The sequence below is a fragment of the Rhipicephalus microplus genome, chromosome 4 (assembly GCF_043290135.1).
Source record: "Rhipicephalus microplus isolate Deutch F79 chromosome 4, USDA_Rmic, whole genome shotgun sequence".
In the NCBI taxonomy this organism is placed as follows: domain Eukaryota; kingdom Metazoa; phylum Arthropoda; class Arachnida; order Ixodida; family Ixodidae; genus Rhipicephalus; species Rhipicephalus microplus.
The window spans coordinates 166055866-166083720 of record NC_134703.1 but is presented as its reverse complement, the minus strand read 5'-3'; the positions used below and the strand labels follow the sequence as shown (position 1 = coordinate 166083720).

At 50.4% G+C, this 27855-nt stretch overlaps 2 protein-coding genes across 8 annotated transcripts in view; one reads left to right on the top strand and one right to left on the bottom strand.

Annotated features, from left to right (window-relative positions):
• The window catches only part of LOC119172939 (uncharacterized), a 1216589-nt gene that overhangs the window by 311080 nt on the left and 877654 nt on the right, over positions 1 to 27855 (bottom strand). The gene's annotated exons all lie outside the window — the stretch shown is intronic.
• Positions 20011 to 27855, top strand: part of LOC142814017 (uncharacterized) — a 57363-nt gene continuing 49518 nt past the window's right edge. The window contains exons 1-2 of the mRNA XM_075891966.1: positions 20011 to 20024; positions 20996 to 21279. Of these exons, the coding sequence (XP_075748081.1) occupies positions 20011 to 20024; positions 20996 to 21279 (298 nt within the window). The remainder of the gene's footprint in view (positions 20025 to 20995; positions 21280 to 27855) is intronic.

Below are 27855 nucleotides of genomic sequence, written 5' to 3'. Positions count from 1 at the left end.
GAAGCAGCAAGCACAGGACCGGGTTAACTGGCGGAACATGGGAGAGGCCTTTGTCCTGCAGTGGACGTAGTCAGGCTGCTGATGATGATGATGCCTACAGAGCGGCTCCGGAGAACACGTCCAAAGGCCTCATCAGGGGCATATCGCTAGACGAAAAGCCGGCGGACGTCGTGAGAAGTCTGGTTAACCACCGCAACCCGAACGTCCGGCATGCCAAGTGCATGGGAAACACGACCAACGTGATAATCCTTTTCAACGGCTACTACGTGCCTCGTTACGTGAACTACGGCGGTATGGTGATAAGGTGCACTCTTTACAAGAAACGTATCGATATGTGCTACGAGTGTGGTCGTCTGGGACACAGGGCCGTCGTGTGCCCCAACCCGAACGACAAGAAGTGCCGTGGGTGCGGATGCGGTAACCCGCCCGACGATCATCGGTGCGAGCCGGTGTGCCAACTGTGCGGAAAGGTCACCTCACCGGAGACCGCAAGTGCAAAGCTAAGTACAAGACACCCTACCTAGTCAAGCGCCGACAGTGGGAACGCAGAATACGCGAGGAGGCTGAGGCCGCCTACAGCAGTAGCAGCACCGTCAACGACGGGGAGGAGGGCTACGGACGACCCCACACATCGAGACGACGTCGCGGCAACAGTCGATCGGCCTCGAGGGAGACCCGCGCGCAGAGTCGCACTCGCTCCCGTACTCGTTCTCGAGCCCGCTCTCGCAGCGTCTCCCGACCCTGTTCAGCGAAGACTCGCAGCACGTCGACGGCCCGAGCCAACCACACAGCTGCAGCCAAAGGCGGAGGAGAGGTTGACCCCCATAAACTGAGGTGGGTGGACGTCGCCTCCGGACGCGCGCCCAGCGCACCGCTAACGCGAACCGAGACTGCCATTGATAGAAACCCAGATGTAGACAGACGCGGCAGCTCTGCTTACAAACGCAACAGCGACCCAGAAAGTCTAGTGCAGAAACGATTGGATCAATTTGAATCAATAATCCAAGAACTAAAGCAGGAAAATGCAAGGTTAAGAAACGAAATTGCCACGTTGAAGGGGGAGGCCCCGACAATTCCCTTTCCTCCTTCTCCTCCAATTAAACCCGTCGCAGCCGACGCGGCTGCTAGTACAGCCGAGAAAGTAGAGGAAGTCATGGAGGCTCAAGGCGCGCACCCCGCACCCACCAAACGTAAGACACTTGACCCGGAACAATTCGACGTCAAATCGCAGAAACGCGAGGAGAAACTCCGCGAACGAGTCGATAGACTCGACGACAAGGTAGACGCGATGATGACCCAACACGCGCAGCAAACCGCGCAACTTAACAACGCAATCGCTCAGCAAACCGCACAAACCGAACAGTTGAGCATTGCAATATCTCAGCTCACAAAACTGGTCGCGACGCTGCAAACGCGCATAGACAATATCGAAATGCGACTTACGGGCGCAGTGGGTCACCCAGTACGAACGACTGGGAAATCGTACTTTAGGCCGTTACCCGACGAAGAGGCGCAGGATCAGCCGGACGGCAAACCATAACACGTACAGTCACCATGGCTCGACACGAAACCACACAAACACAACGCCCACAACAGCATAACACACGGAACACGTTCACCATCTGGCAGTGGAACTGCAGGGGGTACAGGAGGAAACGGGCGCTTCTCCAACAATTCTTACGTAGCCGGCAACGACCGGACGTAATACTATTGCAAGAAACCAATGACCCGGTCAAGCTGGCGGGGTACAAATCTATAGACGAAGCTGTGACCGCGGGAGCCCCACCAGCCGCTGCAACGCTAGTGCGACGCAACCTCACCGTAGCGCGACGCGAACTTATGAACGTTAGCATAGCGCATGTTCTCATAGAGCTCATCCCGACGAAAGGGCGCGGCCCCGGCCTGTTTGTGTTGAACGTGTATAGCAGACCCAAAGCCAGACACCGCTTTAGCACGTTACTGCGAGAGGCGCGCGAGGCAGCTGCCGACGGGCCCTTGCTCATCGCGGGCGACTTCAACGCGCCCCACGCGGCGTGGGGGTACGGCTACGAAACGCCAAAAGGTAAGCGCCTTTGGGACGATGCGCAGAATGAGGGCCTCGAGCTCATCACAGACGCTTCCGCGCCTACGCGCAGGGGCAACAGCGTATGTGCAGACACCTCACCCGACCTCACATTTACCAAGAACGTTGCTAGCGCACGATGGCACAATACACAGGAGGACCTGGGTAGCGATCACTCAGTGATCGAGATCCAGGTCCACGCTGAACCTCACCACCGCGTTCATCGGGAAGGTACCAAGGGCAAGAACCACCGGCTGGTGGATTGGGACGCGTTTCGCAAAGTCCGGAAAGAGCAGAATCGTGGCAATGCGGCTATTGAGGATATAGATAGCTGGACTGCGACGCTCAAGGGGGATTTAGAAACGGCGACGCGGGAGGTTCCGCCAGAAGCACAGCTCGAAGTGGTAGACAGCAAACTCCTACACGTGTGGGAAGCCAAGCGCAGCCTGCAAGACAGGTGGAAGCGTCAACGCCACAATCGAACGCTGCGCAGACGCATAGCACGGCTAAGCAGGGACATGGAAGAGCACGCGTTACAGGTATGCAAAACGCAATGGGAAGAAATCTGCAATGGGATGGAGAACCAGCTGGGACGGGCCAAGACGTGGCATCTCCTCCGGCACCTCTTGGATCCAGAGGAGACGAAAACATCGCACGCACATAAGCTTAGCAAGTTGCTGCATGACTACAAAGGCACCCACGCGGACTTCCTAGATGACATGCGAAGCCGTTACTTTCAGTCAAGTAGCCCCCTCGCGCACTCGGCATACGCCTGGGAGGGTGAGGGTAACGCGGAGCTAGACGAGGACTTCAGCGTTGCAGAGGTGAGGGCGGTGCTGCACAGGCTCAACACAAAGTTGGCGCCAGGCCCGGACGGAATAACCAACAAAGCGCTACGTAACTTGGACGATGAGTCGATAGAACAACTGACGGCTTACATGAACGAGTGCTGGAATGCGGGCGCTATACCGAACTCGTGGAAAACGGCGCGCATAATTATGATCCCCAAACCGGGCAAACGAGTACAGATCGACAACCTTCGACCGATATCCCTGACGTCCTGCGTTGGTAAGGTCATGGAACATGTGATTCTCGCTCGCCTTACCAACTACCTCGAGGACCGAAACATGCTCCCACACACGATGCTGGGGTTCCGTCGTAACCTTTCCACGCAGGACGTTATGCTTCAACTCAAGCACGATATCGTAGACAATCCCACACGATCCACCAAAGCGATACTCGGGCTCGACCTCAAAAAGGCGTTCGACAACGTTAGCCATGCTGCGATACTTGAAAGTATACGAGCGTTGGGACTGGGCGAGAGAACGTACCACTACGTACGGGATTTTCTTACGGGCCGCCGGGCCCGATTATCGATCGGCGGACTAGAATCGCAGGACATATACATGGGTTGTACGGGCACGCCGCAGGGCTCCGTAATCTCGCCCATGCTCTTTAATCTCGTGCTTGTCGGATTACCACGAAAACTCGCTGAGATAGAAGGCCTCCACCATAGCTTGTACGCCGATGATATCACCCTCTGGGTTGCCGAGGGAATTGACGGCCACGTAGAGCAAACGCTGCAGGAAGCCGTCGACGTGGTGCAGGACTACCTTCGCGACACTGGCCTCGAATGTTCCGCCGCTAAATCGGAGCTCCTGCTCTATAGACCATCGCGCAGGGGCCGTAAACCCAAGAACGCCGATTCCGCATTCGAGTGCGCATATAGAGAAATTAGTGTACGCACATCAGACGGCGCTGTCATCCCACAAGTAAACACCATTAGGGTACTGGGCTTGCGCCTGTCTGCCAACGGCCACAACGGCGAAACCGTTCGCAGACTAGAGGGTGCGGTCAATGAAACAATCCGGTTGCTGAAACGAATAACAAATCGGTATAGCGGAATGAAGGAAAGCAATACCATTCGCCTGGTACATGCTTTCGCTATGAACCATATAACGTACGTCGCCTCCTACCTCAAGTGGCAGGCGACTGAACGCACCAAACTAGATTGTCTCATCCGCAAGGCGTACAAACGCGCAATCGGATTACCAGCCAATACCAGCACGGAAAAATTTCTCGAGCTGGGGTTGCACAATACTCTAGATGAGATAATCGAAGCACACAACATCGCCCAGTATGAACGTCTGGCGAAGACCAGAACTGGTCGACACATCCTCGAGACACTGGGTATCAACTACCATACGCAGCGCGGCCAAAAGGTCGGGATACCCAGACGTATTCGCGAGCACATCGTCGTTATGCCGTTGCCTAAGAACATGCACCCGACACATCACATCGGTCGGCGCAACAGGCGCGCCCAAGACGTTGAAAATAAATTCGGCAATAGCAAAGACACAGTTTACGTGGACGCGGCCCGTTACGACTGCCACCGCGGCTTCGCGGTCGCGATCACGGATCATGTAGGAACTTGTGTCACGAGTGCGACGATAGGCACGGAAGACACGGAGGCGGCCGAAGAAGCTGCCATAGCCCTCGCGATAGCCACCACGGACGCCGAAGTGATAATAGGCGACTCGCAGGCGGCGATACGCAACTACGGCAGCGGCCGGATCTCCCGCGAAGCAGCCCGCATTCTCCAAATTCACGAACGCAACATCTGCCGCAAAAACGACAGTTTCCTCGTATGGACCCCCGCCCACACGGACCCTCCGCTTGCGGGCAACGCGACTGCCCACGCCGCGGCTCGAGGACTTACACGCCGAGCTGCGACGCCTGCCGACAGTCCCGATGTCTCGCACACTTCGACAGCGATGCGGGAATGGACGTGGGGGGATCGCATGACCACTTTCAGAGACATCATGCAACACTACAGACTGAACAGATGCAAATATCCACCACCACACGCCAAACTAAACAAGAAACAGCAGGTTGCCTGGAGACAACTACAGACACACACGTACCCGAATCCGGTGATCCTTCGCCTCTGCTACCCAGGCATTTATACGTCCGACGCGTGTAAGGCGTGCGGAGCCAGAGCGACGCTGCAGCACATGCTGTGGAAGTGTACCGGTAACGCGCAGCAGTCCCCTACGAACCCGGTAGACATGGCAGTCTCGAACCGCGAGGCGCGATGGGAGGCGGCTCTGCTCAGCCACGACCTTGCCGATCAACTGTGGGCCGTCCGGCAAGCCCAGGATGCCGCCCGGGTCCAAGGACTCGAGGCCGTCACCTAGGCCGGGGTGCTTGTAGCCCCACCCCGCTATATGACGCCGGATATGTTCAATAAAGTTTTTACTCACTCACTCCGACGCCAGTCGAACGCGTGCTGGCGTACGAAAAGAATTGAATGCAAAAGTTTATTACAAATGGCTTTTTGCCGGTGAAGGTAGAGCCCTCAGTCCAGGGCCCCTGTGGCCTTTGCCATCTTGCCAGCTCTGTCGATCAGCTTGAGCTGTTCTTCAGGCTTAGAGCAGGACAGCGCAGCCTCCCACTGCTCCGGTGTTGGTGTACAGTTTCTTGGCACTACCTGTGTGTGTTGGCAGGCCCTTGTCACGTGGTAAAGTGTGGGGTGTTCTCTGCATAGCGGGCATTTGTTGGTGTATATTCCCGGATAGATTTTACTCAGAAGACTGAGATTGGGGTACGTATTAGTTTGCAGCTGTCTCCAGGCAACCGACTGCTCTCTGTTGAGGTCTTTGTGGGGAGGGGGGTATATCCTCCTCAGGGCTCTCTGGTGTTCTAAAATTGCTCCATAGCGTCTAGTAACTGTGGCTGGTTCCTCGTCGTTGTGCGCCCCCCGGTCGGCGTATTCTCGGGCAATGGCGTCGGCACGCTGGTTCCCTGTCACAGTTTCATGGCCTGGTGTCCACGTAATGGAGCAGCTCGAGAAGTTAATTTTTCTTCCCTTGAGTATGTGGATGGCAGCACTGGATATGCGTCCACTGCTGTACCGTCGCCACGGTTCTTGCGAGTCAGTAACTATTTCTGTAGTAGACTCTTCGCTCTGGTGTGTGATGGCGAGCACGATCGCTACTTCCTCAGCCTCGAGGATGTTGTTGGTTTTGATCGAAGCGCTTTTGACTTCCCTAAGTTTATGATCAACAACACTTACAACTGTCCCGGAGTGCTCTCTGTATGTGGTCGCGTCAACGTACAATACGTCGGTTCTCGCCTTGAAATTTTTTTCTTGTGCTTCTGATCTGGCTTTTCTTCGAGCCTTATGGATTTCTGGATTCATGTTTCAAGGTATGCGGCTGACTTCAATGATCTGGCGAATGTCCTTTGGTATGCTCGCCGTGTTATTGATTTCTCCACAAGCATCCCTCATGCCCAATGTCTGCAACGTATGCTTGCCCGTAGCAGTCAACATTAATCTCATTTTCTGCGCAACAAGTTGTGCCTCGATGTGTTCTTGCACTGTGTTGTTTATCCCGAGTTTAAGGAATTTCTCTGTCGAGGTGCTGACAGGTAGACCAAGGGCGCACTTGTAGGCTTTTCTGAGGATTGCCTCTAATTGTTCTTTTTCCTGTGGGAGTGGTGTTTTGTAGGGGACACTGTATACAATCCTACTGACCACGAGGGCCTGTACAAGCCTACAAGTGTCCTCCTCCTTCATACCCCGTCTTTTGTTAGAGATTCTGGTGATCATCCTCGTGATTTGCGCTGTAGTCTTTGACAGCTGTCTGATGGTGTGGTCTATACGACAGTTGCTTTGTATCCACATGCCGAGAATCTTGATTCGGGACACTTCTGGAATCTTCTTCCCCCCTATATAGACGTCTATGGAGTTTTGCAGATCGTATCCTCGTCTGTAGACTCTCAGAACTTCTGATTTCTCCGGAGAGCAGACGATGCCACATTGACGCACGTAGTCATGAACTGTCATGACTGCACGTTCCAGAAGGTCATGTTTTTGGCCTAGAGATCTTCTTGTCACCCAGATTGTAACATCGTCTGCGTAGATGGCATGTCTGAGTCCTTCAATGTTTTCGAGGTTCCGAGCTAAGCCGATCATAACGATGTTGAACAACATCGGCGATATCACAGAACCTTGGGGTGTTCTTTTTGTGGGCGTATCAAACGTATCAGTGCGGATGCCTCCTATACCAATTGTGGTGGTTCTGTTACTGAGAAAAGCTTTGACGTAGTTGTGTATTCGCTTTCCACAGCATAATTTGCTAAGCCCCTCTAGCACAGCCTTATGACTGACATTGTCGAAAGCAGCCTTAAGATCCAGTGCAAGTAGTACGTTTTCGCCATATTTTGGGACATCGGTAAGCACCTCCTCCTTGATTTGCAGGAGGACGTCCTGTGTTGAGAGGCATTTTCGGAAGCCAAACATGGTGTGCGGCATGAGTTCGTTGTCTTCCAGGTAGGTCTCCAGCCTCTGAAGCACGATTCTCTCGTATACTTTTCCCAAACACGAAGTCAACGAAATGGGTCTTAAATTTTCCAAGCTTAAAGCCTTTCCAGACTTTGGAATCATTATTATTTCCGCATGTTTGCAGTCGTTTGGAACGGTACCCTTCTCCCAATGTTTGTTGATGAATTCTGTAAACCTTGTGATAGATTTGTCATCGAGGTTCCGTATCATAGCGCTGCTGATGCCATCCTTTCCTGGCGTAGTGTTCTTTGTTGCCAACAGCATAGCATGTCGAACTTCTTCGGTGGTAATGGGTTCGTCCAGAGCGGGATTAGCTGCACCAGTGTATGCAAGGTGTCAGTCAGTATTCGTTGTATCGCCAATATAGCGCAGCTTTATGTATTCTAGCAGTTCCCAGTCTGTGCCTTTGAATTGATGTGCAATCTTTTGAGTCGTCTTACAGGTTTCAGTTTTGGTCGTGGTTGGGTCTATGAGGGCCGTCAGCAAGGCTTATGTCCTTTTCCAACCTAGTGTACCTTGTAGCTCGTTGCATTTTTGGTCCCAGTTGCGCCTTGACAGCTCCATCGCATACTCTTCGGCTTCCCTGGTGACTGCGGCGATCCTAAGTCTCAGTTTGCGGTTGTGTTTCTGCAGCTTCCATCTTTTTAATAGGCTCTGGTGGGCGTCCCAGAGGTGTAGGAGATGCTTGTCCACCTCGGGCGTGTTTGTAGATAAGGTAAGTTCTCGGGTTAATCGTTTCCAGTCTGCCTTGATTCCCGAGACCCAATTCTCAATGTCCGCAATTTCTTTATCCTCGAATTCTGCCCTAGTTTTTCTAAAAGCTTCCCAGTCTGTAAGTCGAGCCAGGCCATGTTACGAAAAGAAACAATCAAAATTGAACACGTGCTTCAAAGCGAGTACATCAGAAAGCTTGAAAAAAATTTGTTTCTTGCACGAACAGCAAACCACAGTGCGCTGAACATGCAAAAGCCAATACGTCAGCCTGTTTTCGACGTAAAAAGTGTACTCTTAACGGCACCGGGTACTTGAAACGATCAACCCCATCCACAGCGCCCACCAAAGTTGCTCAAGATTTAGCGTTCAAACTTGTACAATTGTCAATTATTAAGCAATTATTGCGCAAGTCTGGGGCACCATAACGACACTTATGCATTTTTCATGTGCATCTTTTACTATAAAATGCATACATAAGTAATCTTAAGGACCGTAGCGCTAATCAGGCTGCGCTGACCATGTAAACTCTTGCACAAAAAGGTGAGTGTTTCCAACGCTTTGCTAAGACGCAATGGTGGTGGCATCTACCCGTCGCCTTGCGTCACTCACCTTATCACCTCTGAGACCGGTGCGCACACCGGTCTCAGAGCCACGCGCTTCGTTTTGAAAGAAGACTGCCACGTGGCACTCATGTCTCACGTGTGACGTGACTTGATGCCCTCGTCCGCCTCCGCTGCTCGAGGCACTTTAACGCAGCGCCTCCGAAATACAATTCGCCGATTTTATTGTGCAGAACATCAAATAAATGTTTTGTTCACTCCCTCCACACGCAACACTATCGGCTTCGGCGACATTTGCAGATTACATGCAGATACGGGGCCAATTTTTTTTAGAAAGTGAAGGGTATGCGCACACAACGTGCGCAGTGGCAGTGACATGAGCAAATGACGACGCATAAGCCTTCTTTCCCCTAAAGGCTGGTAGCGATCCGGCGGGCGTCGGTTTCTGGTGGACCTGCGTAACATGGTTTCGCCAGGATTGAACTCTTTATTGCCATCAGATTGCGCGCCGCTGGCTTCATTTCCAACCTGGTTATCATGCGTATTTGGTCGGCTGTCTGTGTCTGGCGCACCTGGGCTCTGGGGTTCTCTTGAGGTCAGTGGTGCACCGGTTTCGCCAGCTTCCGTCTGCGGTGCCTCAACCCCGGGCTCTTGCTTGACTTCTGCTTCACCGGCAGCGAGTCCCGTGCTGTCAGTTTCTCTTCCTCTCAACTGGTCATAATGCCGGCGATGATGTTCGCCGTCTGCGGCCTTGATGGTTACCATGGGGTGGCCTTCGGGGTCTGTACGACGCCAGCCTTCCACCTGGCTCCTGTCCCGTAGTTCCTGTACCAAACAGTCTCCAACTTGGCGAGTGGTTCCGGGGTGCTCCGTATCTGCGTGAGAAAATGGCCGACATGGCACAATGTTATCCAACTTTCATCGAGGCTCAAAACCCAGCAGCATGAACGCTGGCGTTTTCCCGCTGGGCAGAGGGGTGCGGCGATACTGTAACAGAATTTGGTCTAATCGGCCTTGCAGTGTGCCTCTAGCGTTCATGCGCAGTCCCAGTTTAATCGTTCGCACTGCCCTCTCTGCGAAAGTGGCGAATTCCGTTTTCATTCATGAACGACTGAAACTGCGCGCTAGTGAACTGTGGCCCGTTATCAGAAACCACGGTTCGGGGCAGGCCAAACCTACTAAACATTAATTGTAAGGCTTCGATAGTCCGTCCCGCGCTGGCTATCTTCACTGGGCTCACCTGTATCCACTTCGTGTGCGAATCAACCGCGATGAGCAACATATGTCCGTCAACCAGGCCGGCATAGTCTACGTGCACCCTTGACCACTTTTCCTTGGTTTCCGGCCATGGCACAGGCTCCTTGGCAGGTGGCATGCTGCTACACTGCACACATACAGGGCAAGTGTTTACCACACGTTCAATGTCCCGATCCAGCCCAGGATACCAAAATATGGAGCGCGCCAACTTTTTCATCGACGTCATCCCTTGAGTCTCGTGCAGCATGCGTAGTACGGAATTCCGGGCGGCGACCGGAATTATCGCTCGGTGGCCCCAGTAGACTGTTATTACTGCACACAAGTTCGTGTTTTTTGAAAAAGAATGGACGTAAGTCTGGTTTTGATCTCGGTAGTTTCCTAGGCCAGCCGTCGCGAATATAGACAGCGACTTGCTTGAGGGTGCTATCTGCTTTTGTCGCCCGGGCCAAATCACTAGACGACATCAGGGTGGTGTCTAGTTGCTCAGTAAGAAGTACGTACTCACGGGCGTCGTTATTGATGGACTCCATGGTACTGGCATCGTGCTGGTAGCTTGCCGGAAGGCGGCTCAGGGCATCAGCTACCGGAAGGGTTTTTCCTGCCTTGTGCTCGATCGTGTACGTGTAGCCGCTGAGTAATAAAGACCAACGTTGGATCCGTGCCGCTGCCAGAGCAGGTACGGGCTTGTCCGGGCTGAGCAGTCGCAGAATTGGCTTGTGATCTGTAATTAGCGTGAAAGTATTACCCAGTAGGTACTCACGAAATTTGGTCACCCCAAAGACAACTGCCAGCGCTTCACGCTCAATTTGTGCGTAATTCCGCTCTGCGGCAGTCAGAGTGCGCGACCGAAATCCAACTGGCTTCGCTTCTCCATTGACCCGGTGGTATAAAACAGCCCCGATGCCATAAGACGACGCGTCCGTTTCTAACACGAGGTGCTTTTGCGGATCGTAGTGCGTGAGGAACTTGGCGCCTTTGACGAGGCGTTTCGTTGCTTCGAAAGCGGCCTCTTGTCTTGCTCCCCACTGCCAACGGGCGTTTTTCTTTAACAGTTCATACAACGGTGCGAGAACAGTGGACAAGTTGCCAAGGAATGCATGGTAATACGTCACAAAGCCGATGAATGACCGCAGCTCTGCCACACATGTGGGCCTGGGCATTTCTGATACTGCTTCAACGTTCTCCGCTTTCGGCAAAAGGCCATCTGTGCATATGCGGTGCCCAAGATACTCAACTTCTTTCTTCCGTATTTTGCATTTGCTTGGGTGAAGCTTCACACTGTAGTCCCGTAACCTCTGGAAGACTTCGCGCAATTTTTCGCAGTTGTCTTGCTTCTCTGCCACAACCACGTCATCCAAGTAAACTTGAACACCCGGTATTCCTTGAAGGATGGCTTCCATGCGTCTCTAGAAAATTGCTGGGGCGGACGCTACACCGAAAGGGAGCCGGTTGAAGCAGAATAGTCCTTTTTGCCTGTTAACGACTAGAAGCTGCTTTGCGTTCTCATCTAGAGGTAGCTGACTGTAAGCGTCCTTTAGATCGATTGTAGAGAACACTTCGCCTCCACCTAAGCTAGCAAAGATGTCTTGGAATTTTGGGCAACGGATATTTTTCCGTGTGGCAAGCAGCGTTGACTGTTACTTTGAAGTCACCGCAAAGTCGTATGGACCCATTTTTCTTTACTACCGGAACAAGAGGCGTTGCCCAGTCAGCGCAAGCAACTGGTGTCAAGATTCCTGTCTGAACGAGACGATCTATCTCTTGGCTAACGGCTTCTCTCATCCCGTAAGGCACGGCACGTGCCTTAAAGAAACGAGGTACGACACCTTCGCGCAAGCGTAACTCAACGGGTGGCCCTTTGATTAAACCTAGCTCTTCCGAGAACAAGTCCTGAAACTCGTCTAACAACTGCTGCACTTGTAAATCGTCCTTAGTAGAGGATGGCTTACCGGGGGCAGCCTTCATTCCGACGGCGCGAACCTGCCTTCCGTGCTGTTCGAGGGCTTTGATGACGTCCCGCCCACACAGATCCGGTCCAGAGCACCCCAGCACCACCAAGGTAGCGTCCAGTGTGGTCCCGCCGTACGTCACCGAGATATTGAGTTGACCCTTGACGGGAAGTTGACCGAGGAAACAAGTCAGTTGCAAGGTAGTCTTCTGGAGCCGAGGCCAAAGGTGACGGTATTTGGTGTAGGTAGGCCATGTGATGATTGTCACGGGGAAACCGGTGTCTACTTGCATTCGGAGGGCCACGCCATCCCATTCCATGGTGCGATCAATTGGCTGGACCATGTTCACCGATGCCACTTGCAAGTTGAGCAGAAATTGTTCGTAGTCGTCATTATCAGACCACTGACTTTCACAGTGGAATACTTTGTTTTGCCGGGACTGGTGCTGCTGGCACACACGGGCTAGGTGTCCCTGCCTCTTACAAGTGAAGCATTTAACAGAACGGAACTTGCATTTTTCCGCTGTATGACCACTTTTGCCGCAGCATGGGCACGTTCCTTCGTGCCGCCAGTCTTCCCTGCTCACCGACTCTCGTAGTGACAGATGCCTAGTTGGTTGGCCTCTGCGCTTCATTGTCATAGCGTGCACATTGTCCGTGTTTTGCGCGCTGGCCATGTGGTCCACGTTTGCCGCTGTCATCTCTGCTGCACGCGCTGCCTCTTCCGCCTCCCTCAGCGTGAGTTCCGCTTTTGCCAACAGCTGCCGACGAACACTAGCGTCGCGCAGGCCGCAAACAATGCGGTCCCTTAGCATCCTGTCGAGGGCGCTACCGAAATTAGATCTGCTTGCAATCTTTCGTATTTCCACGAGAAATTCATTTACCGACTCTCCTGCAAGCTCCTTCCTTGTGAAGAACTTGTACGATGCTGCGATTTCGTTGCACGCCGGAGCAAATCGCTCACCCAGGAACTTCACAGTGTCTTCGTATTTCAGGTCCTGTATCTTCGCCGGCACGCGTCGTGCAGCCAATAAATCCACTGTCTTTGTGCTCAACGCCGTGACCAAAATTGCCCTGCGTTTCTTCTCGTCCGTGACGTCGTGAACCTCGAAGTATGCTTCCAAGCGTAGCCGGTAAGCCTCCCAGTTGTCCGCGTCCTCATCAAAACCCGGTGGGCCCGCGTGCGCAGCCATGGTCGCAGCGCGACCAACGGTTCGACCACTTTGTCGCCACTGAAGCGTACAGACACGAATGTACAACAGTGAACAACGTTTATTGGGAGCGAGGCTTTTTATAGCCTCTGAAGGGTATGCGCACACAACGTGCGCAGTGGCAGTGACATGTGCAAATGACGATGCATCAGAAAGAACATGAAGTTTGAAAAGTCATGTGTTTCGGCACTAAGACATGAGTGCCGGAGAAGGTTGGCTTTGTGAGACTAGCTAAATGTGGTCATGTTACGCTGAGCAATATAATCAGTTGTGAATAAAAACAACCTTTCCTTATCGTTGAGATCACCTCAGGGAAATGCAGTTGGGACTGTGTGAGTCTCTAGCGTAACATGTCACGGCGTTTGTCTACCATATCTGCGGATGACCACATAGGTGTATTTAAAATGTTATTTCATGAATTACAATTTATTCAGTCAATATTCTGTTTACTTGCGACGAAAATAATCACTCAGCAAATTTTCCCAGAATGCTCGACAGTATGACACTATTATTTTTGCATCATCAACTAAAATATGGAGTGCTCCCGAAATGATTGGCTCCATAAGATCTTGAGTGTATCAAAGTATTTCTAGCTTTCCCAAGAGCCCAAAAATAATTATTCATGTTCTTAAATATAAGTTTAACTTGCTTCTGCTCCAGGATGCGAAGTTAGCTGCTACAGATTCCTCCAAAACGTACAATCTTGCTGCTTCAAAGTGCTTCACTATGAAAAATACGGTGCTCCAAAGCGCTCCAAAATTAAAATTTTTGCCGCTCCAAAAATTGCTCCAAATCAGAAGACCTCGGTAGCATCACTGCGCCATGCTGCAATCAGCCGATGGTTGATACGATGGCCGGGACGAGTGATGTTTGAGATTGTAACATGGTGTGTCAAGAGAAAACTTGAAAATTTATTGTGAATTCCAGGCTGGGTGCTGCGCCATATTATTTGGCTTGCGTGTTTTTTGGAGCCTCGACTACCGGTCCTGGGCGCTTTCCGGCGATGTTACAGGGCCCATTTAACATGACGCTTTTCCAATGTTTCTTCTTTTTTTCGAGGCATCTTCAATCTATATTACGGCTTCATGGTAGAACACCTACTTGCCACGTAGGTGGCCTGGGTTCTATTCTCACTCGAAACGAACTTTTTTTTTACTGTTTTGCCATGGTTATCAATTTTTCTGTGGATATTGAGGATAGCTTCCACCTAGACTAACCAAAGTGGCCTGTCGCTGCGCTAGAACAATTGAAGGCAGAGGAAGATGGGCTGTGCTGTTTATTGGGCGTAGGGTAGTGGCCTGTCGGGACCCAGTGATCTGTTCTGCCACTGTCAGTATTGTTGGGATTCGCAATTAGGCTGCTTCGATATTGTAACGCACTCTTCAATGAACTCTTTTATTGGGCTAACGTAGGTAGGGTGAACTTGTGCCCGAGAATAATACTACAGCTAGATTGTCTCGAGAATTCACTTCTACCTCTTCTTCTACGTTCTTCTTTTTTCCGACCAGTTCGCGCGCAGCTGGGTCCCACAGGCTCGTGCATCGCAAATCATCTAGAAGGCACAAGTATTTGCTAGCGCGCGTAATTTAAAGTCACATTGTGTCATTGCCCCCCTTTCCAGATTGCATCGTCCCGATGCTTGTGTTGAACTGGTTGCATGGCAGTCATTCACAAACCCTCGTCGGGGATGTCGTTAACGTCAAAGAACGTTGTATCTTCAGCGTTTCATTGCCTGTCGTGATATGGTTTCATCCTGACGACATGTACAGTTTGCGTGCGATGCCGCCGTCGGGATTGAATATCCTGTCCCTCTGGCATAACTTCGTATTTGAGCGAGCCGACGCGGCGGAGCACTCTGTATGGACCGAAATAGCGGCGAAGCAGTTTTCCTGACAGGCCACGCATTCGTGCAGGAATCCACACCCATACTCTGTCTCCTGGTGCGTACTGGACATCTCTTCTTCGCAGATTGTATCGATGCGTGTCGGTTTTCTGCTGTTGGAGAATGCAATATCGTGCCAGCTGTCTGGCTTCTTCTGCTCTTTGTATGTAGTCGTGAACGTCATAATTCTCGGGCGTCTCGTCAATAGGTAACATTGAATCTAAAGGTGTCGTTACCGTCCGGCCAAAAACAAGTTGGAATGGCGTCATCCGTGTTGTCTCTTGCATCGCAGTGTTATAGGCGAATGTTGCATAGGGTAATATTTTATCCCAAGTACGGTGTTCTATATCAACGTACATTGACAACATATCAGCCAGCGTTCTGTTCAGTCGTCCCGTAAGAACAATTGCTTGAGGATGATATGCCGTCGTTTTTCTATGACTGGTGTGCGTCAATTTCATAATACATTTCATCAGGTCGGCCGTAAATGCGTGATCCGTGGTCCGTGATCAACGCTTTTGGAGCTCCGTGCCGCAGTACAATGTTGGAGACGAAGAACTCGGCTACTTCAACGGCTGATCCTTTAACAAGAGTCGCTGTCTCGGCATATCTGGTTAAATAGTCGGTCGCAACTATTATCCACCGTTTTCCCGATGACGACGTGGGAAATGGGCCCAGTAAGTCCATTCCCACTTGTGTGAAAGGGGCTTCTGGTGGTTCTATCGGTTGAAGGAGACCTGCTGGTTTTAGCGGTGGCGTTTTACGTCTTTGGCAGTCCCGGCAGGTTCTGACATAGTGTCGTACAGAGCTAATCAACTTAATTAGTGCGGATTCGTGCAAACGTTCTGCTTACTCCTAAGTGTCCAGCTGATGGATCGTCGTGGCAAGCCTCCAAAATCTCTGGCCGCAGAGGTGAAGGGACGACAAGCAGGAATGTCGTTGTATTGTTGTCAAAGTTCCTTTTATAGAGGATGTTTCGTAGGACGAACGCTGACAAGCCGCGGACAAAAGGTCGTGGAACATCGACAGACTGTCCTTGTAGGTACTTGATCAAGAGGAGTATCTCAGGGTCGGATCGCTGCTGATGTGCCATCTCTGATGGTGTCACAGCTCCCAAGAAAATAAAATCTTCACCATCCTCGGTGGAAGCAGAAGCAGCAGGTTGAATCGCAGCACGTGACAAGCAGTCCGCATCACTGTGCCTGCGACCTGACTAGTACACAAGCGTGATATCATACTCCTGTAATCGCAAGCTCCATCGTGCAAGCCGTCCACATGGGTCCTTGAGATTAGCCAGCCAGCATAGCGAATGATGGTCGCTTGTAGCTCGAAAAGGCCTACCATATAAATATGGTCGAAACTTGCTGATAGCCCATACCACGGCAAGGCATTCTTTCTCGGTCGCTGAGTAGTTCACCTCAGCTTTCGAAAGAGTGCGACTGGCATACGCAATGACTCGTTCTTGTCCGTTTTGCCATTGGATGAGCACGGCCCCAAGACCTAAATTGCTTGCATCCGTGTGGATATCGGTTTCCGCTTCCTCGTCAAAATGCGCCAAAACAGGATCGCTTTGAAGGCACTTTCGTAGTTCATTGAAGGCATCTTCTTGTTCGGCAAGCCATACGAAAGGCATTTCCGCTTTTGTCAGCCGCGTCAGTGCTTCAGCAATTCGTGAAAATTTTTTAACGAACCGTCGATAATAGGCGCAGAGACCTAAAAATCGCCTAACAGCCTTTTTGTCTGTTGGCTTCGGAAATCTTGCTACGGCCTCAGTTTTTGCAGGGTCTGGGCGGACGCCTTCTGCACTGATGACATGGCCGAGAAAAAGGAGCTCACGGAAGCCGAAATGTCATTTCTGCGGTTTTATCGTCAAGTCTGCTGATTTGATCGCAGTGAGCACGGCCCGGAGCCTTTCCTAATGTTGCTCGAAGGTAGCAGAGAAAACTACAACATCGTCGAGATAAACCAGGCATGACTGCCATTTAAGACCACAAAGCACTGTGTCCATCATCCGTTGGAATGTGGCGGGTGCTGAACAAAGGCCAAAAGGGAGTACCTTGAACTCGTATAAACCGTCCGGTGTCACAAACGCTGTCTTTTCGCAATCTCTTCCGTCAACTTCTATCTGCCAATACCCACTTTTAAGATCCAATGAGGAAAATTACCTGGCATTTCGCAGCCTATCCAGAGTGTCATCAATTCTTGGCAGAGGATAAACATCCCGTTTGGTGACGGCATTCAGCTTCCGATAATCAACGCAGAAACGTAAGGTTTGGTCTTTTTTCTTCACAAGAACAACAGATGATGCCCATGGACTTGATGCAGGCTGGACTACATCGTCTTTGAGCATTTCTTTAACCTGATTACGAATAGCTTCTCTTTCTCTTGGTGACACTCGGTAGGGATGCTGGTATATTGGCCTCACTGACTCGTCGACAATGATGCGATGTTTGGTGATAGGAGTGCGTCGAACCTTAGATGACAACGAGAAACATTCGGCGAATTCCTTTAAAAGACCCTCTATTTGCTCTTTTTCGCTTGGTAGTAGGCCTGGCTCGATGTCGATGGCTGCAAGGACAGACTCCACGTCTTCGAAATCAGACTCATTGGTTTCGAAAGTGCGCAGCTCCGTAACCTGGACGAAATCATTCAGACTGGCGATGACGGTACCTTTTGCAACGTGCTGCACCTCATTTCCAAAGTTTGTGAGTAGAGCATTTCAACATCCGTCACGTAACTTAACAATGCCTCGTGCCATGCAGATCCCTTCTTGGAGTAGTAAGGCAGTGTTGTTGTCAGCAAATCTTTTGAATTCGCTGAATGCTTTGTTGTTTACTGCGACACATATGCTCGATCTTGGTGGTACCATGACGCCATCATCTGCAATACAAAGGTCATATACGTTTTCTTCCGTTTCAAAGGTAGCAATCGCGTGCCTAGTCGAGAATGAGACGGAAGATTCTCGCAAGTTAATTACAGCGCCATTAGCTCGTAAGAAATCCATGCTGATAATCAAGTCTTTTGAGCATTCCGGCAGCACAATAAAACTGGCGACATACGTGAACCCCGTATTCCGATTCTTGCTGTGCATATTCCAGTAGGGTTGATGAGGTGCCCTCCTGCTGTGCGAACTTGTGGTCCCTTCCAAGGAGTCAGCACTTTCTCTAGTATTTTAGAAAGTCCGCTACTCATCACTGAATAATCTGCGCCGGTATCTACCAGTCCGATGACTTCGTAGCCGTCAACGAACACACGTAAATCGGAAGCAACGTCACTATTGAAGCACCGGTTTCTGAATCGGTCGTCGTTCAGAGTCACCAAAGGAGGTTTTTCTGCATTAGCGTCGACAGCGGCCTTGCCTCCACAGGTCGCTGACTCTAGTTTTCCCGACGCGGGCTTGGGGAACGCGACCTTGGGGAGCTTGCTGAAGGTCGGGGGCTAGGCGATCTATACCTCCCCGTTGTCGTTGCACGAGGTTGGTGTCGTTGGAAGCCACTTGAGGTTTGACGACCTGACGGGTATTCTTATATTTCGAAGGGACGTTCCCCATTTGGTGGTCTAGGTGCATTAACAGGAAAACCACGTAGACCTGCCTGGCGGTAGTGGCACGTTCGGTAGAGATGACCAGGCTCCCCACAGTGGTAACACAGCGGTATCCTGTCGGGAGTGCGCCAGACATCGCTCTTCCTTAGTCTCTTCTCTGGCATTGGCTGCAGGGTGCTCGGCGGCATCGGGTACTGCATAGGTGTAGTCGCCGCGACGTCCGCACGTCCTGGAGGTCCTCGTAGTAGCACATCAGCATACGTCATTCTCGTCTTGTGTTGTAGTGGCGGCCCTGGCTGTGCGTTGCTCGAAGGTTCGCGCACCACCTGCCTGACCTCCTCACGGATCACATCAACCAGAGACGAAAGCATTGGAGCGTTCTGGTCAAGACTGCAGCTCTTCTCGCACAACAGACCGCACCGGCTCGCGTAGTGCTTCCATGCCGTTACCGAAGGCTGGTGGCAACATGTCCAAGGAAGCGATGATCGCATCCCGGTTGCATAACCTTGCTCGCTGTTGTAGCGTCCTTTCCATTGTAGTCGCCTCGGAACGAAACTCGTCGACGGTGCGCGGCGGGCTTCGAATTAGTCCGGCAAAGAGTTCTTGCTTCACGCCTCGCATTATAGATGGCGCAGCTTTCTGTCTTCGCTCATATTTGAATCCGCTCGGCGGAATAAGCGAGACATGTCTTCCAGATACATGGCGACAGTTTCGTTATTTCGCTGATTTCTTGTCTGAAGCACAGCTTCAGCTCTCTCATTGCGGTCTGTGTTCGGGAAAGCAGCTAGCAACTCCCGTCGAAAGTCATTACATGACCGGAAGGTAGCTTCGTGGTTTTCATACCACGTTCGTGCGCTATCTTCCAGTGCGAAGTAAACACTTCCAAGTTTGCGCTCTTCCCCATATCCGTTAGCCTTTGCGACGCGTTCAAAGTGCTCAAGCTAGTCCTCTGCGTTCTCGTAGCTTTCGCCGTGGAAAGGCTTTGGTAGCATTGGCTGGTTTACTATAATGTTGGCTGGAGTGACCTGAGCTGTCATGTCGGTTGCGTACCCGTTCACAGCCGTTGATGTTCCAAGCGAAGTCGATAAAGGTGAAAATTCAGGACCCTCACCACGTAGGCGTCGACTGCAGCGCTGATGAACAGGCGTCAGCTCGTTGGGTCGAAATCGCTGTGGTTCTGGACTGTGCTCCGTCACTCGAGAGGGGCTTGGCATCACACCCAGCACTTCCACCAGATTTGTAACGCACTCTTCAATGAACTCTTTTAATGGGCTAACGTAGGTAGGGCGAACTTGTGCCCGAGAATAATACTACAGCTAGATTGTCTCGAGGATTCACTTCTACCTATTCTTTTACGTTCTTCTTTTTTCCAACCCAGTTCGCGCGCAGCTGGGTCCCGCAGGCTTGTGCGTCGCAAATCATCTAGAAGGCACAAGTATTTGCTAGCGCGCGTAATTTAAAGTCACATTTTGTCAATATTGTCACAATGGATCGTGTCGGGCAATTCGAATGTAGACTTTTCGCTTAACTCAACCATCTGCTTGATACTATATAAGCGCTGCCACCCCGCCGCATATCGTCCCTGTGCCAACGGTATGGTTGAGCAGCTTCATCGCCAGAAAAGCACTGTGTTGTTCACCTTTGCGTAGTGCTTCTGTGCCTAGAGCCCAAGCACGTCTACGGCACAACTCAGTGGCTCCCTGGCCATTTGTTCGGTTCTTCGTCCACGTCGCCCCTGCCTCTGCACATTCATTGACGCCAGGACTGCACTAGTCTTTTGCGCCCTATCTCATATTGATCTTCTGACCTCAACATTTTTGTGCATTTCTGACCTTCTGTACAGGTTTTCCTCAACGGGACGCCGCTAATTAAGGCCTCACACGATGGTCCGTACAAGGTGCCCCGTTAGACCTGCTACCATCCTGTTGGCTGCTGCCGTCCTGTTAAACTGTCGCGAAGAGGTTGTCTCCTTAGTTGATCTCGAACTGGCTTATTTCGAGACGCCTTTCATGATCTCTCCGCGACGGTCGTCTTCGTGTCCCACGGCCACAGCAGTGACGCCGACACTGCGCCACCTATGCATCGATGACGCGTGCGTGTAGAACTTTCGTGTATATTGCAAAATGTTTACGTTTAAGTACTTCACTAAGGATGCCAGACAATCTAAAGTGCACCAATGAGCGCGGTAGGATGGCAAAGCGTGTGTCTTTGTTATACACAGCCACGGTTAAATTTTTAAACACCTTGTGTGTGTGTGTGTGTGTGTGTGTGTGTGTGTGTGTGTGTGTGTGTGTGTGTGTGTGTGTGTGTGTGTGTGTGTGTGTGTGTGTGTGTGTGTGTGTGTGTGTGTGTGTGTGTGTGTGTGTGTGTGTGTGTGTGAACGAACTGTTGATTTCTTTAGCGGGGAAAAATATTTATCCGCAGTCAACAGAGCGGCCGTTTTTCTTATATTTCGCTCAATTTCCCGGCAGACTCTGCGCTGCCGCTCTGGACCGAGTGTACCGCCACGCAGCGCTCGTAGCAGAGCTGTCCAAAGTACTGGCCATCTCCGAAGCCGATGCCGCCGTGGCCGTTCGACAGGGCTACCGAAGCATCGAAGGCATGCACGAGTTCATGCGACTGGCCGGTGTGGTGAAGGCGCGCGTCACGTGTTATCCACGTGACGTCGGCCGCCCGCAGCTGGACGCCCTCGACGAGCACTGCTGGGCTCACGTGCGACGCTACTTGATGCTGGACGACGTCGCGTGGCCCTGCCGTTCGTCGATGAACGTGCCGTAGCCGCGATCTATCGCCACCTGCAGAGACCCCAACTTGGAAGTACTGTCGCGGCTTTTCTCCGTCGCCAACAGTTTGCGCCAATAAAGTAAAACCTTTCTTGAAAGAAAAATATTGTGCGTCTCCATTTTCATCATTTTCGCAGGAGCATTGGAGAGAAGTGCCCCCTGTTGCACACCCAGCAGATGTGCGGGATTCACTATTAATAAGGCGAGCCTTATCACTCGCAACTCGTGAAACCAGGAGGAGTAGTCATCAACACAAAGGCGTGGCAGTTATTGACGTGAATATTTATTGCGCCTCGTTCTGCGGCTGCACTTTGGGTGTCCGCAATCTCTTCTTTTTCCTGGGCGCAGTCCCAGAATCCTCATCTAATGCATTCATAGAGGCCGACGCCAATGGAAAAGCCGAGCAGCAGTCGTCGGCGGAGCACTCGGGTCACGAAAATTCGGCGACTTCTTTTGTAATCCAACGCCCATTGCCGTGCGTGGAGACCTCGAGGGACATCGTAGAAGGGTATGTACAAAACGCTCTATGGGTGCCGCCAGGACTTCCTCTGCACTGTGACATGTAGGCGTGGTTCAATCGATACGCGCCACCGTGGCACTGCGTCAGCCTTTGTGCTCCCGTGTATCTTTGTCAAGAGGTGGTTGTTTTTTCCTCCATTGAAAATGTGTAGAGTTCGCACGTAAATTTCGATAGCCTGTGGCGTTGACGCGAGCCAGATAGTTGGTGGTTTCACCCTCTCTGACTGCAATAAGTGCCACGTTACACTCATGGGCTATGCTCAAGTGCTGCCGCTCTAAAGCCGAGAGGTAACTTGCAAATCCCAGTAAGTGTAGCTGCAAAAGACAAACGTGCATTTTTGCACCATAGTTTCAGTGAGGTGGTTGCAACTGCATGCCTGCATATTACTGCAAATGAGTTCTGCGCAAACCCGTAAGGAGGCGGAAGGGTTAAGAAATGGAAAGAAGGAAACCACCCGTTTGCAGCACGAAGCCGGAGGAAATGCATAGGGATTTCTCAGTTGGAATTCCTTCTGGCTTTGTGCTACAAACGGGTGGTTGTCTTTTTTTCCTTTCTTTTTGCTTATTACCAATGTCGCGGAATTTATTGCTAGAACATTGAAAACAGAACAAAATAGATATAAACAGGAGGGAAAAAGTAGAAAGACCAAGCAGGAAACATGGAGACGGAAGAAAGTGAACGAACATATAGAGACCGAGAAAGCGAGACATATAGGGAGGATAGAAGAAGACAGAAACAGAGTTGAAGAAAGAAAAACAAACAAGGAAGTCCGCTCAGTCCCAAAGTTCCTTAATGCTTTGTACCTTTATTGCGAGGGTATGGGATTAATTACATTGTTGTGATCCCGAGGATATGTTCGAACTGGCTGCTCCCACGTCGGGAGAGAAAAACCACACCACTCTGCCACTACATGGGCCCTCTGGATAGCACTGAAGTTGTACGCCAACAAGTCGCCGTACAAAATCCGTTTGCGCCACTGTTTAGCTCGAGGAGCATCACCAACCGACGCCGAGCAGTGCCAGAGCGTATGGCCTAAATCGAGCAAATCCCCTCACTTATCCCGATAGCGTATGATTGTTTTTTTTTAGCCGTAATTACGTGAAAATACTAGCCTGCGATTTCACTACCTCATCATCGTTACCCCACCGCAACGTGCTATCGAGCGCAAGAAACAAACTGATTCCGATTCGATAACACGTAATATTAATACTTAAAATAAAGGATGACCCTAATTTCAGGTCAGGCGGTGCCATTTACAACGGGGTAGGCAACCGCATCAGCGACTACAACTTCGTTCTACGAGCACGAAGCCGGAAGTTTGCTTGTACCTATTTAGCAAGTAGGTACCTGGCAGCAGCGATTCCATGCCGCCCTTGGCAGCGGCGGGTGCTCAACAATTGCACCAAAGCTGTGGTGCGTTAAGGTACGCCCAGGAGCCTTAGCAGAAGCTTATGGGGCTACCTTACGAGATGAGTGCTCAGAAAGAACCGAGCGCCAGATCTGCGTACTCATTGGGAAAAACCGGTGGTTTTTCGGTCGGTACCGGGAATCGAACCCGGCACCTCCCGCATTGAAAGCGGACGCTCTAGCCATGTAGCCACCGTAGCAAGGGCAGCGGTGGGTATACATGGTTAGAGAGCAACAATGCGATACAAAATTTGCCTTCCAAAGCCCTATTGGGGTTGAAGAGCAGTGCCGACGGACCGCAGACAAGACGAATTGGCTTATCCACTGACCACAATAATTATCCACTGACCAGACATCGTCATAAGCTGCTTCGCATCTCATAGCTCGAGTGCATGTGTTGCCTAACAACGGAACAGAGTCACGTGCCGGAATAGAGGCACTCGTGCAGCAAGCAGTTTGCCACGTCACTGCTCGCGAGCACGCCAGTGCTGCCCGACTCTCAGAGACCTCTTGCTCGTTTCTGTGTGAACTAATTAATAATGAATAATTATTAATGATATGCGGGGTTTAGCGTCCCAAAATCGCCATATGATTATGCGAGAGGCTGTAGTAGAGGACTGCGGAAATTTCTACCGCATGGGGTTCTTTAACATGCCCCCAAATCTGAGCACACTGGATTGTAACGTTTCCGCCTCTATCGGAAATGTATGAATGAATAAATGAATGAATGAATAAATGAATGAATGAACTTTATTTGAAATCCGGCATTTTCCTCCAGGCGAGGAAGGGGAAGAAGGGATTAACCCCTGTTCCTTTCCACCTTCCGTCGATTATGGTGGTGGTGCAAGATATTCATTTATTGGCGAAGTGCACAGCTTGTTTTTCAACGAACAACAATACCCAGATAACACAGATTATAATAAAAAATTGGGTGTCATTCATGGTCCCTATCGAGGTGTGACGATGCAGGCTTATTAGCGAAACTGTCCTTGCTCGGGCCTTCCTGGATCAGTGGTAACATTTGTGGGCTTTATGAACGGGTATAGCACTACAGACATTGGGTAAATGCTACAAGTTACTACCGGTATACTGAAAATGACGGCAATAGTTAACTGCACTATGGGCATGTGTCACGGAATTCTGTGCGGCCTATCAGAAAAATATATTAATCATAAACGTGCATGTGGTACAGAAATCGGGTAAATCCCGCTGCACACAACTTTCACTGAAAAGGATTGATTGATTGATCGATTGATTGATATGTGTGGTTTAACGTCCCAAAGCCACCACATGATTATGAGAGACGCCGTTGTGGAGGTCTCCGAAATTTCGACCTCCTGGGGTTCTTTAACGTGCGCCCAAATCTGATTACACGGTTCCACTGTAAAGGATGACGGCTGCAAATGTCGTTCGCGTTACCATACTCACGCCACTGTCACATAATACTTTCTAGCCACATAGAGGCTTAACGAAGAGTATTTAACAGAAAGAGCAGTGATGCACGATGTATGAAATATAGAAATGCGTTAGCCTAACGAAAGGAACGCCCACAACTCCGTTGTTTCGTCGGTGTCCGCCACGTGGAGCTAGTTGGGGGCCGAGAGTCCATCTCTGATCTTGCATTTATTAACGATAAGTGATTTATTTCAGACAAAGAGTGAGTCTTGGATGGCAGGGCTGGAGAGAGAACATTAATTGTCTGCCTGACTAAGATCTTGCCACCTTTCTCAAGCAGTGCGGCAGCATGCGGTGGCATAAAACATAGCAGGATACATAAAGTTCGTGCAATAGAATAACAAACATAAATATGTGACATGGAAATGATAGGAAAAAAAAATGAACTACACAGTTTAGAGAAACAAATATTTTGAATAGGCGAATGCGATTTGTAATAAATAGGAAAAGAAAGAAAATTTTACAAGCAGAAAGTGGCACTGACAATTTAGCAAACTAAACAGATAATTAGGCATACAGCACAAAAGCAAAACGATACATCGAAAAAAAGAGACCTAGCAATGAATTCAGTCCCTAACATAAAGGAAGTACCTCTTCGTGTCACTTTTAAAGTAACCTAAAGACTTGCAGTTTTGTGCAATACCGGTAGTGCTTGTATCTTGGATGTCTATTTATAAAGGATGAGATTAAGTAGGTAAGCTGTTCAGTACAAAGGGAACTCTGAACTCATTGTGCCTAAAATTGTATAGAGTTTTAGTTGAGAGGTAGCTTTGAAGAAAAAGGGTTGCATTTTTCTCCCGTTCACCTCGTATGTGCATTGCGAGCTTGAGATAATATAAGGCAGCAATTTTCAGAAGGTCATGTTTTAAGAATACAATGGCCGTATGATCACGGTATCCTAGGTTTTCTATTGAGCGAACTGCTCACTTCTGAAGATTTATGAGCCGATTTCTATTTGATTGGCATGTGGTTCCCCGTATCATTAGGCAGCAACTAGGGTGACATTGAATTATTGCGTGACACTGACACACTCACAGTGACCACTCAGGCCTGGAATTGTTTATTATTAATTTTATTTTCATCTTTCTCAATTTTTTGGGTCACACTGAGATCGTCAATTTTTCGGTCACGCAAGGATGATTATTTTTTTTCTCTCACAACCAACGACAAAGACGCCAACGCCCGAATTTCTAGCTATTTAACGCTGACGCGTTGATATGTTTAGGTTCATGCACGGTATGGTTCGCTGTAGCATAATTTTGTTCTGCGCGCGGCTGGTGCAACAGTGGGTAACTGTATAAAGGCGAAGGCTCTCGTAAAAATAAGTTGTGGGGGGCTAATTGAGTGTTTTGTGTTCTTTTCTGTCCTCTCTGTTGGTTGCGCTGATGTGCACTTATAATCATGTTGTTGTACCAACACGGCCAGTTCTGCAGTTTCCTAAGTTGTCTAAAGCTGTTTGAACAGCGGTGCTTCTTGAGCCGGCCGTTGAATGTAATCCGTTTCCAGAAAATTACCAGCATAATGAACCAGGATGCGCTTTGGTTGTCCTCGCCTTCCCATTTGCTCTCGTCGTTTTCTGCACCTAAATATTCTTCGCCTTTTGCCCTACCTCATGGCATATTTTTCTTGTATATATGTCTGAAATGATCAAGTTGAAATCGAAATGAAATATTGAATGAGTGTCTACGTGCGAATAGGCGCATATCGTGAATTTTCTTTCGGGGTAAAGGGATTCTTGATTTCGGGAAGGGCATCCCCTTGAAATTGTTTTTTTTTCCGCTTTCGATGTTACGGCGAAAAAAAGGTCGGAAGGAGCTGGGGAGGGGGAGGACACTGTGTGCCTTTTCCTGACCACGTTCCTACGTGCGACGTGTGCATTCCTTTCTGCGACCAGCTTTCTTTTCATTTCCCCAAAGTTTGTTATAAACAAGCTGCAGAACCAACCAACTAGCAAACTCATCGTTCCGACTCAGAAAACGTTTGCACCCCCCCCCCCCCCGTAAAGAACAGCCTTCCGAAAAGAACTATGTCCTGTGCTGCTTGCGTCTTAGGGACTCACTGACTCGGCGACCATGCACGCGACAAGACGGCGCGAAGCAAACTGCGAAGAAATTTTCACTTCAAGGTCATGATCAGCGCCTGCGCCCTGCGGAGAGCGCTGCTTCAACCGTGACCTCTACGCCATACGTGGCTACTGTCCGGCGTCAAGTTTCCACAAGCGCCGCAAAGGGACGCGAACTGCCAGCTCGAAGCCGTACCTACTGACGCGTGTGCATTAAGACTGCCGCTTTTTTCGGTGCTCCTGCGAAGCCGGCTGCTAAGACCAGCGCACTCATTAGTCCTTTAGGGGGCTAATATAATCGCTTGTTTGCATCTCTGGCGTTGATATTTTCAGTTCATCGCGCCGAAACAAGACAGGTATAGTGAAGAAATAAAAATTAGCAATGGCTTAGTTCACCTATGCCTGGATATACGTAGCGTGAGCTATACGGACGGACGATCGAAGCACGGACGGACGGACACGGTAGCGGGCGAGGGATCTCACGCATGTCAAGCGCCAGCCGATTAGCGACACGTCAATCTGGGAGCTTTCGGGCCTTCTGTGACGTCACTGCTCCTCGCGCTTGCGCAGAACTGCTCACCGTAAGCCGCGCCAAACAAGCTACCTCAGCCGGTGTAGCTTACGCTAGAAAATCCTGCTGTATTTACCACGCAATACTCCCTTGAATCAAAATTTGCGCATTCCGTCAGTAATGCCAGTAAGTAATGCGGATTCTGCGCAATGAGAAATTGGCGAAACGTTAAAAGGGAATACGTGCACGGTCGTAATCTATATTGTTTTCTGTTGAGAAGTGAACGCACGAGAAGGGAGCGATACCCTAGACGCCTTAGTAGAGCAACGCGACCAACTTAGGGAAATAACTGCAGGGGTTCCACGTGCCGCAAGAACGATACCATCATAAGACATGAAGAGCTCCGAAAATTGCGATCATTCCGAATTCTTCAACGCCTATCAAAATGCAAGCGCACGGCCTTCCGCCCTTCGCCTCCATCGAAATGCGACCTCCGCGGCCGTCATCGAAGCTGAGCCTTTCGTGCCAGCAGCCGGCCATAGTAACCGCGGTGGCGTCACTAGCGCATATCCGATACGGGTCTAATTAATCAG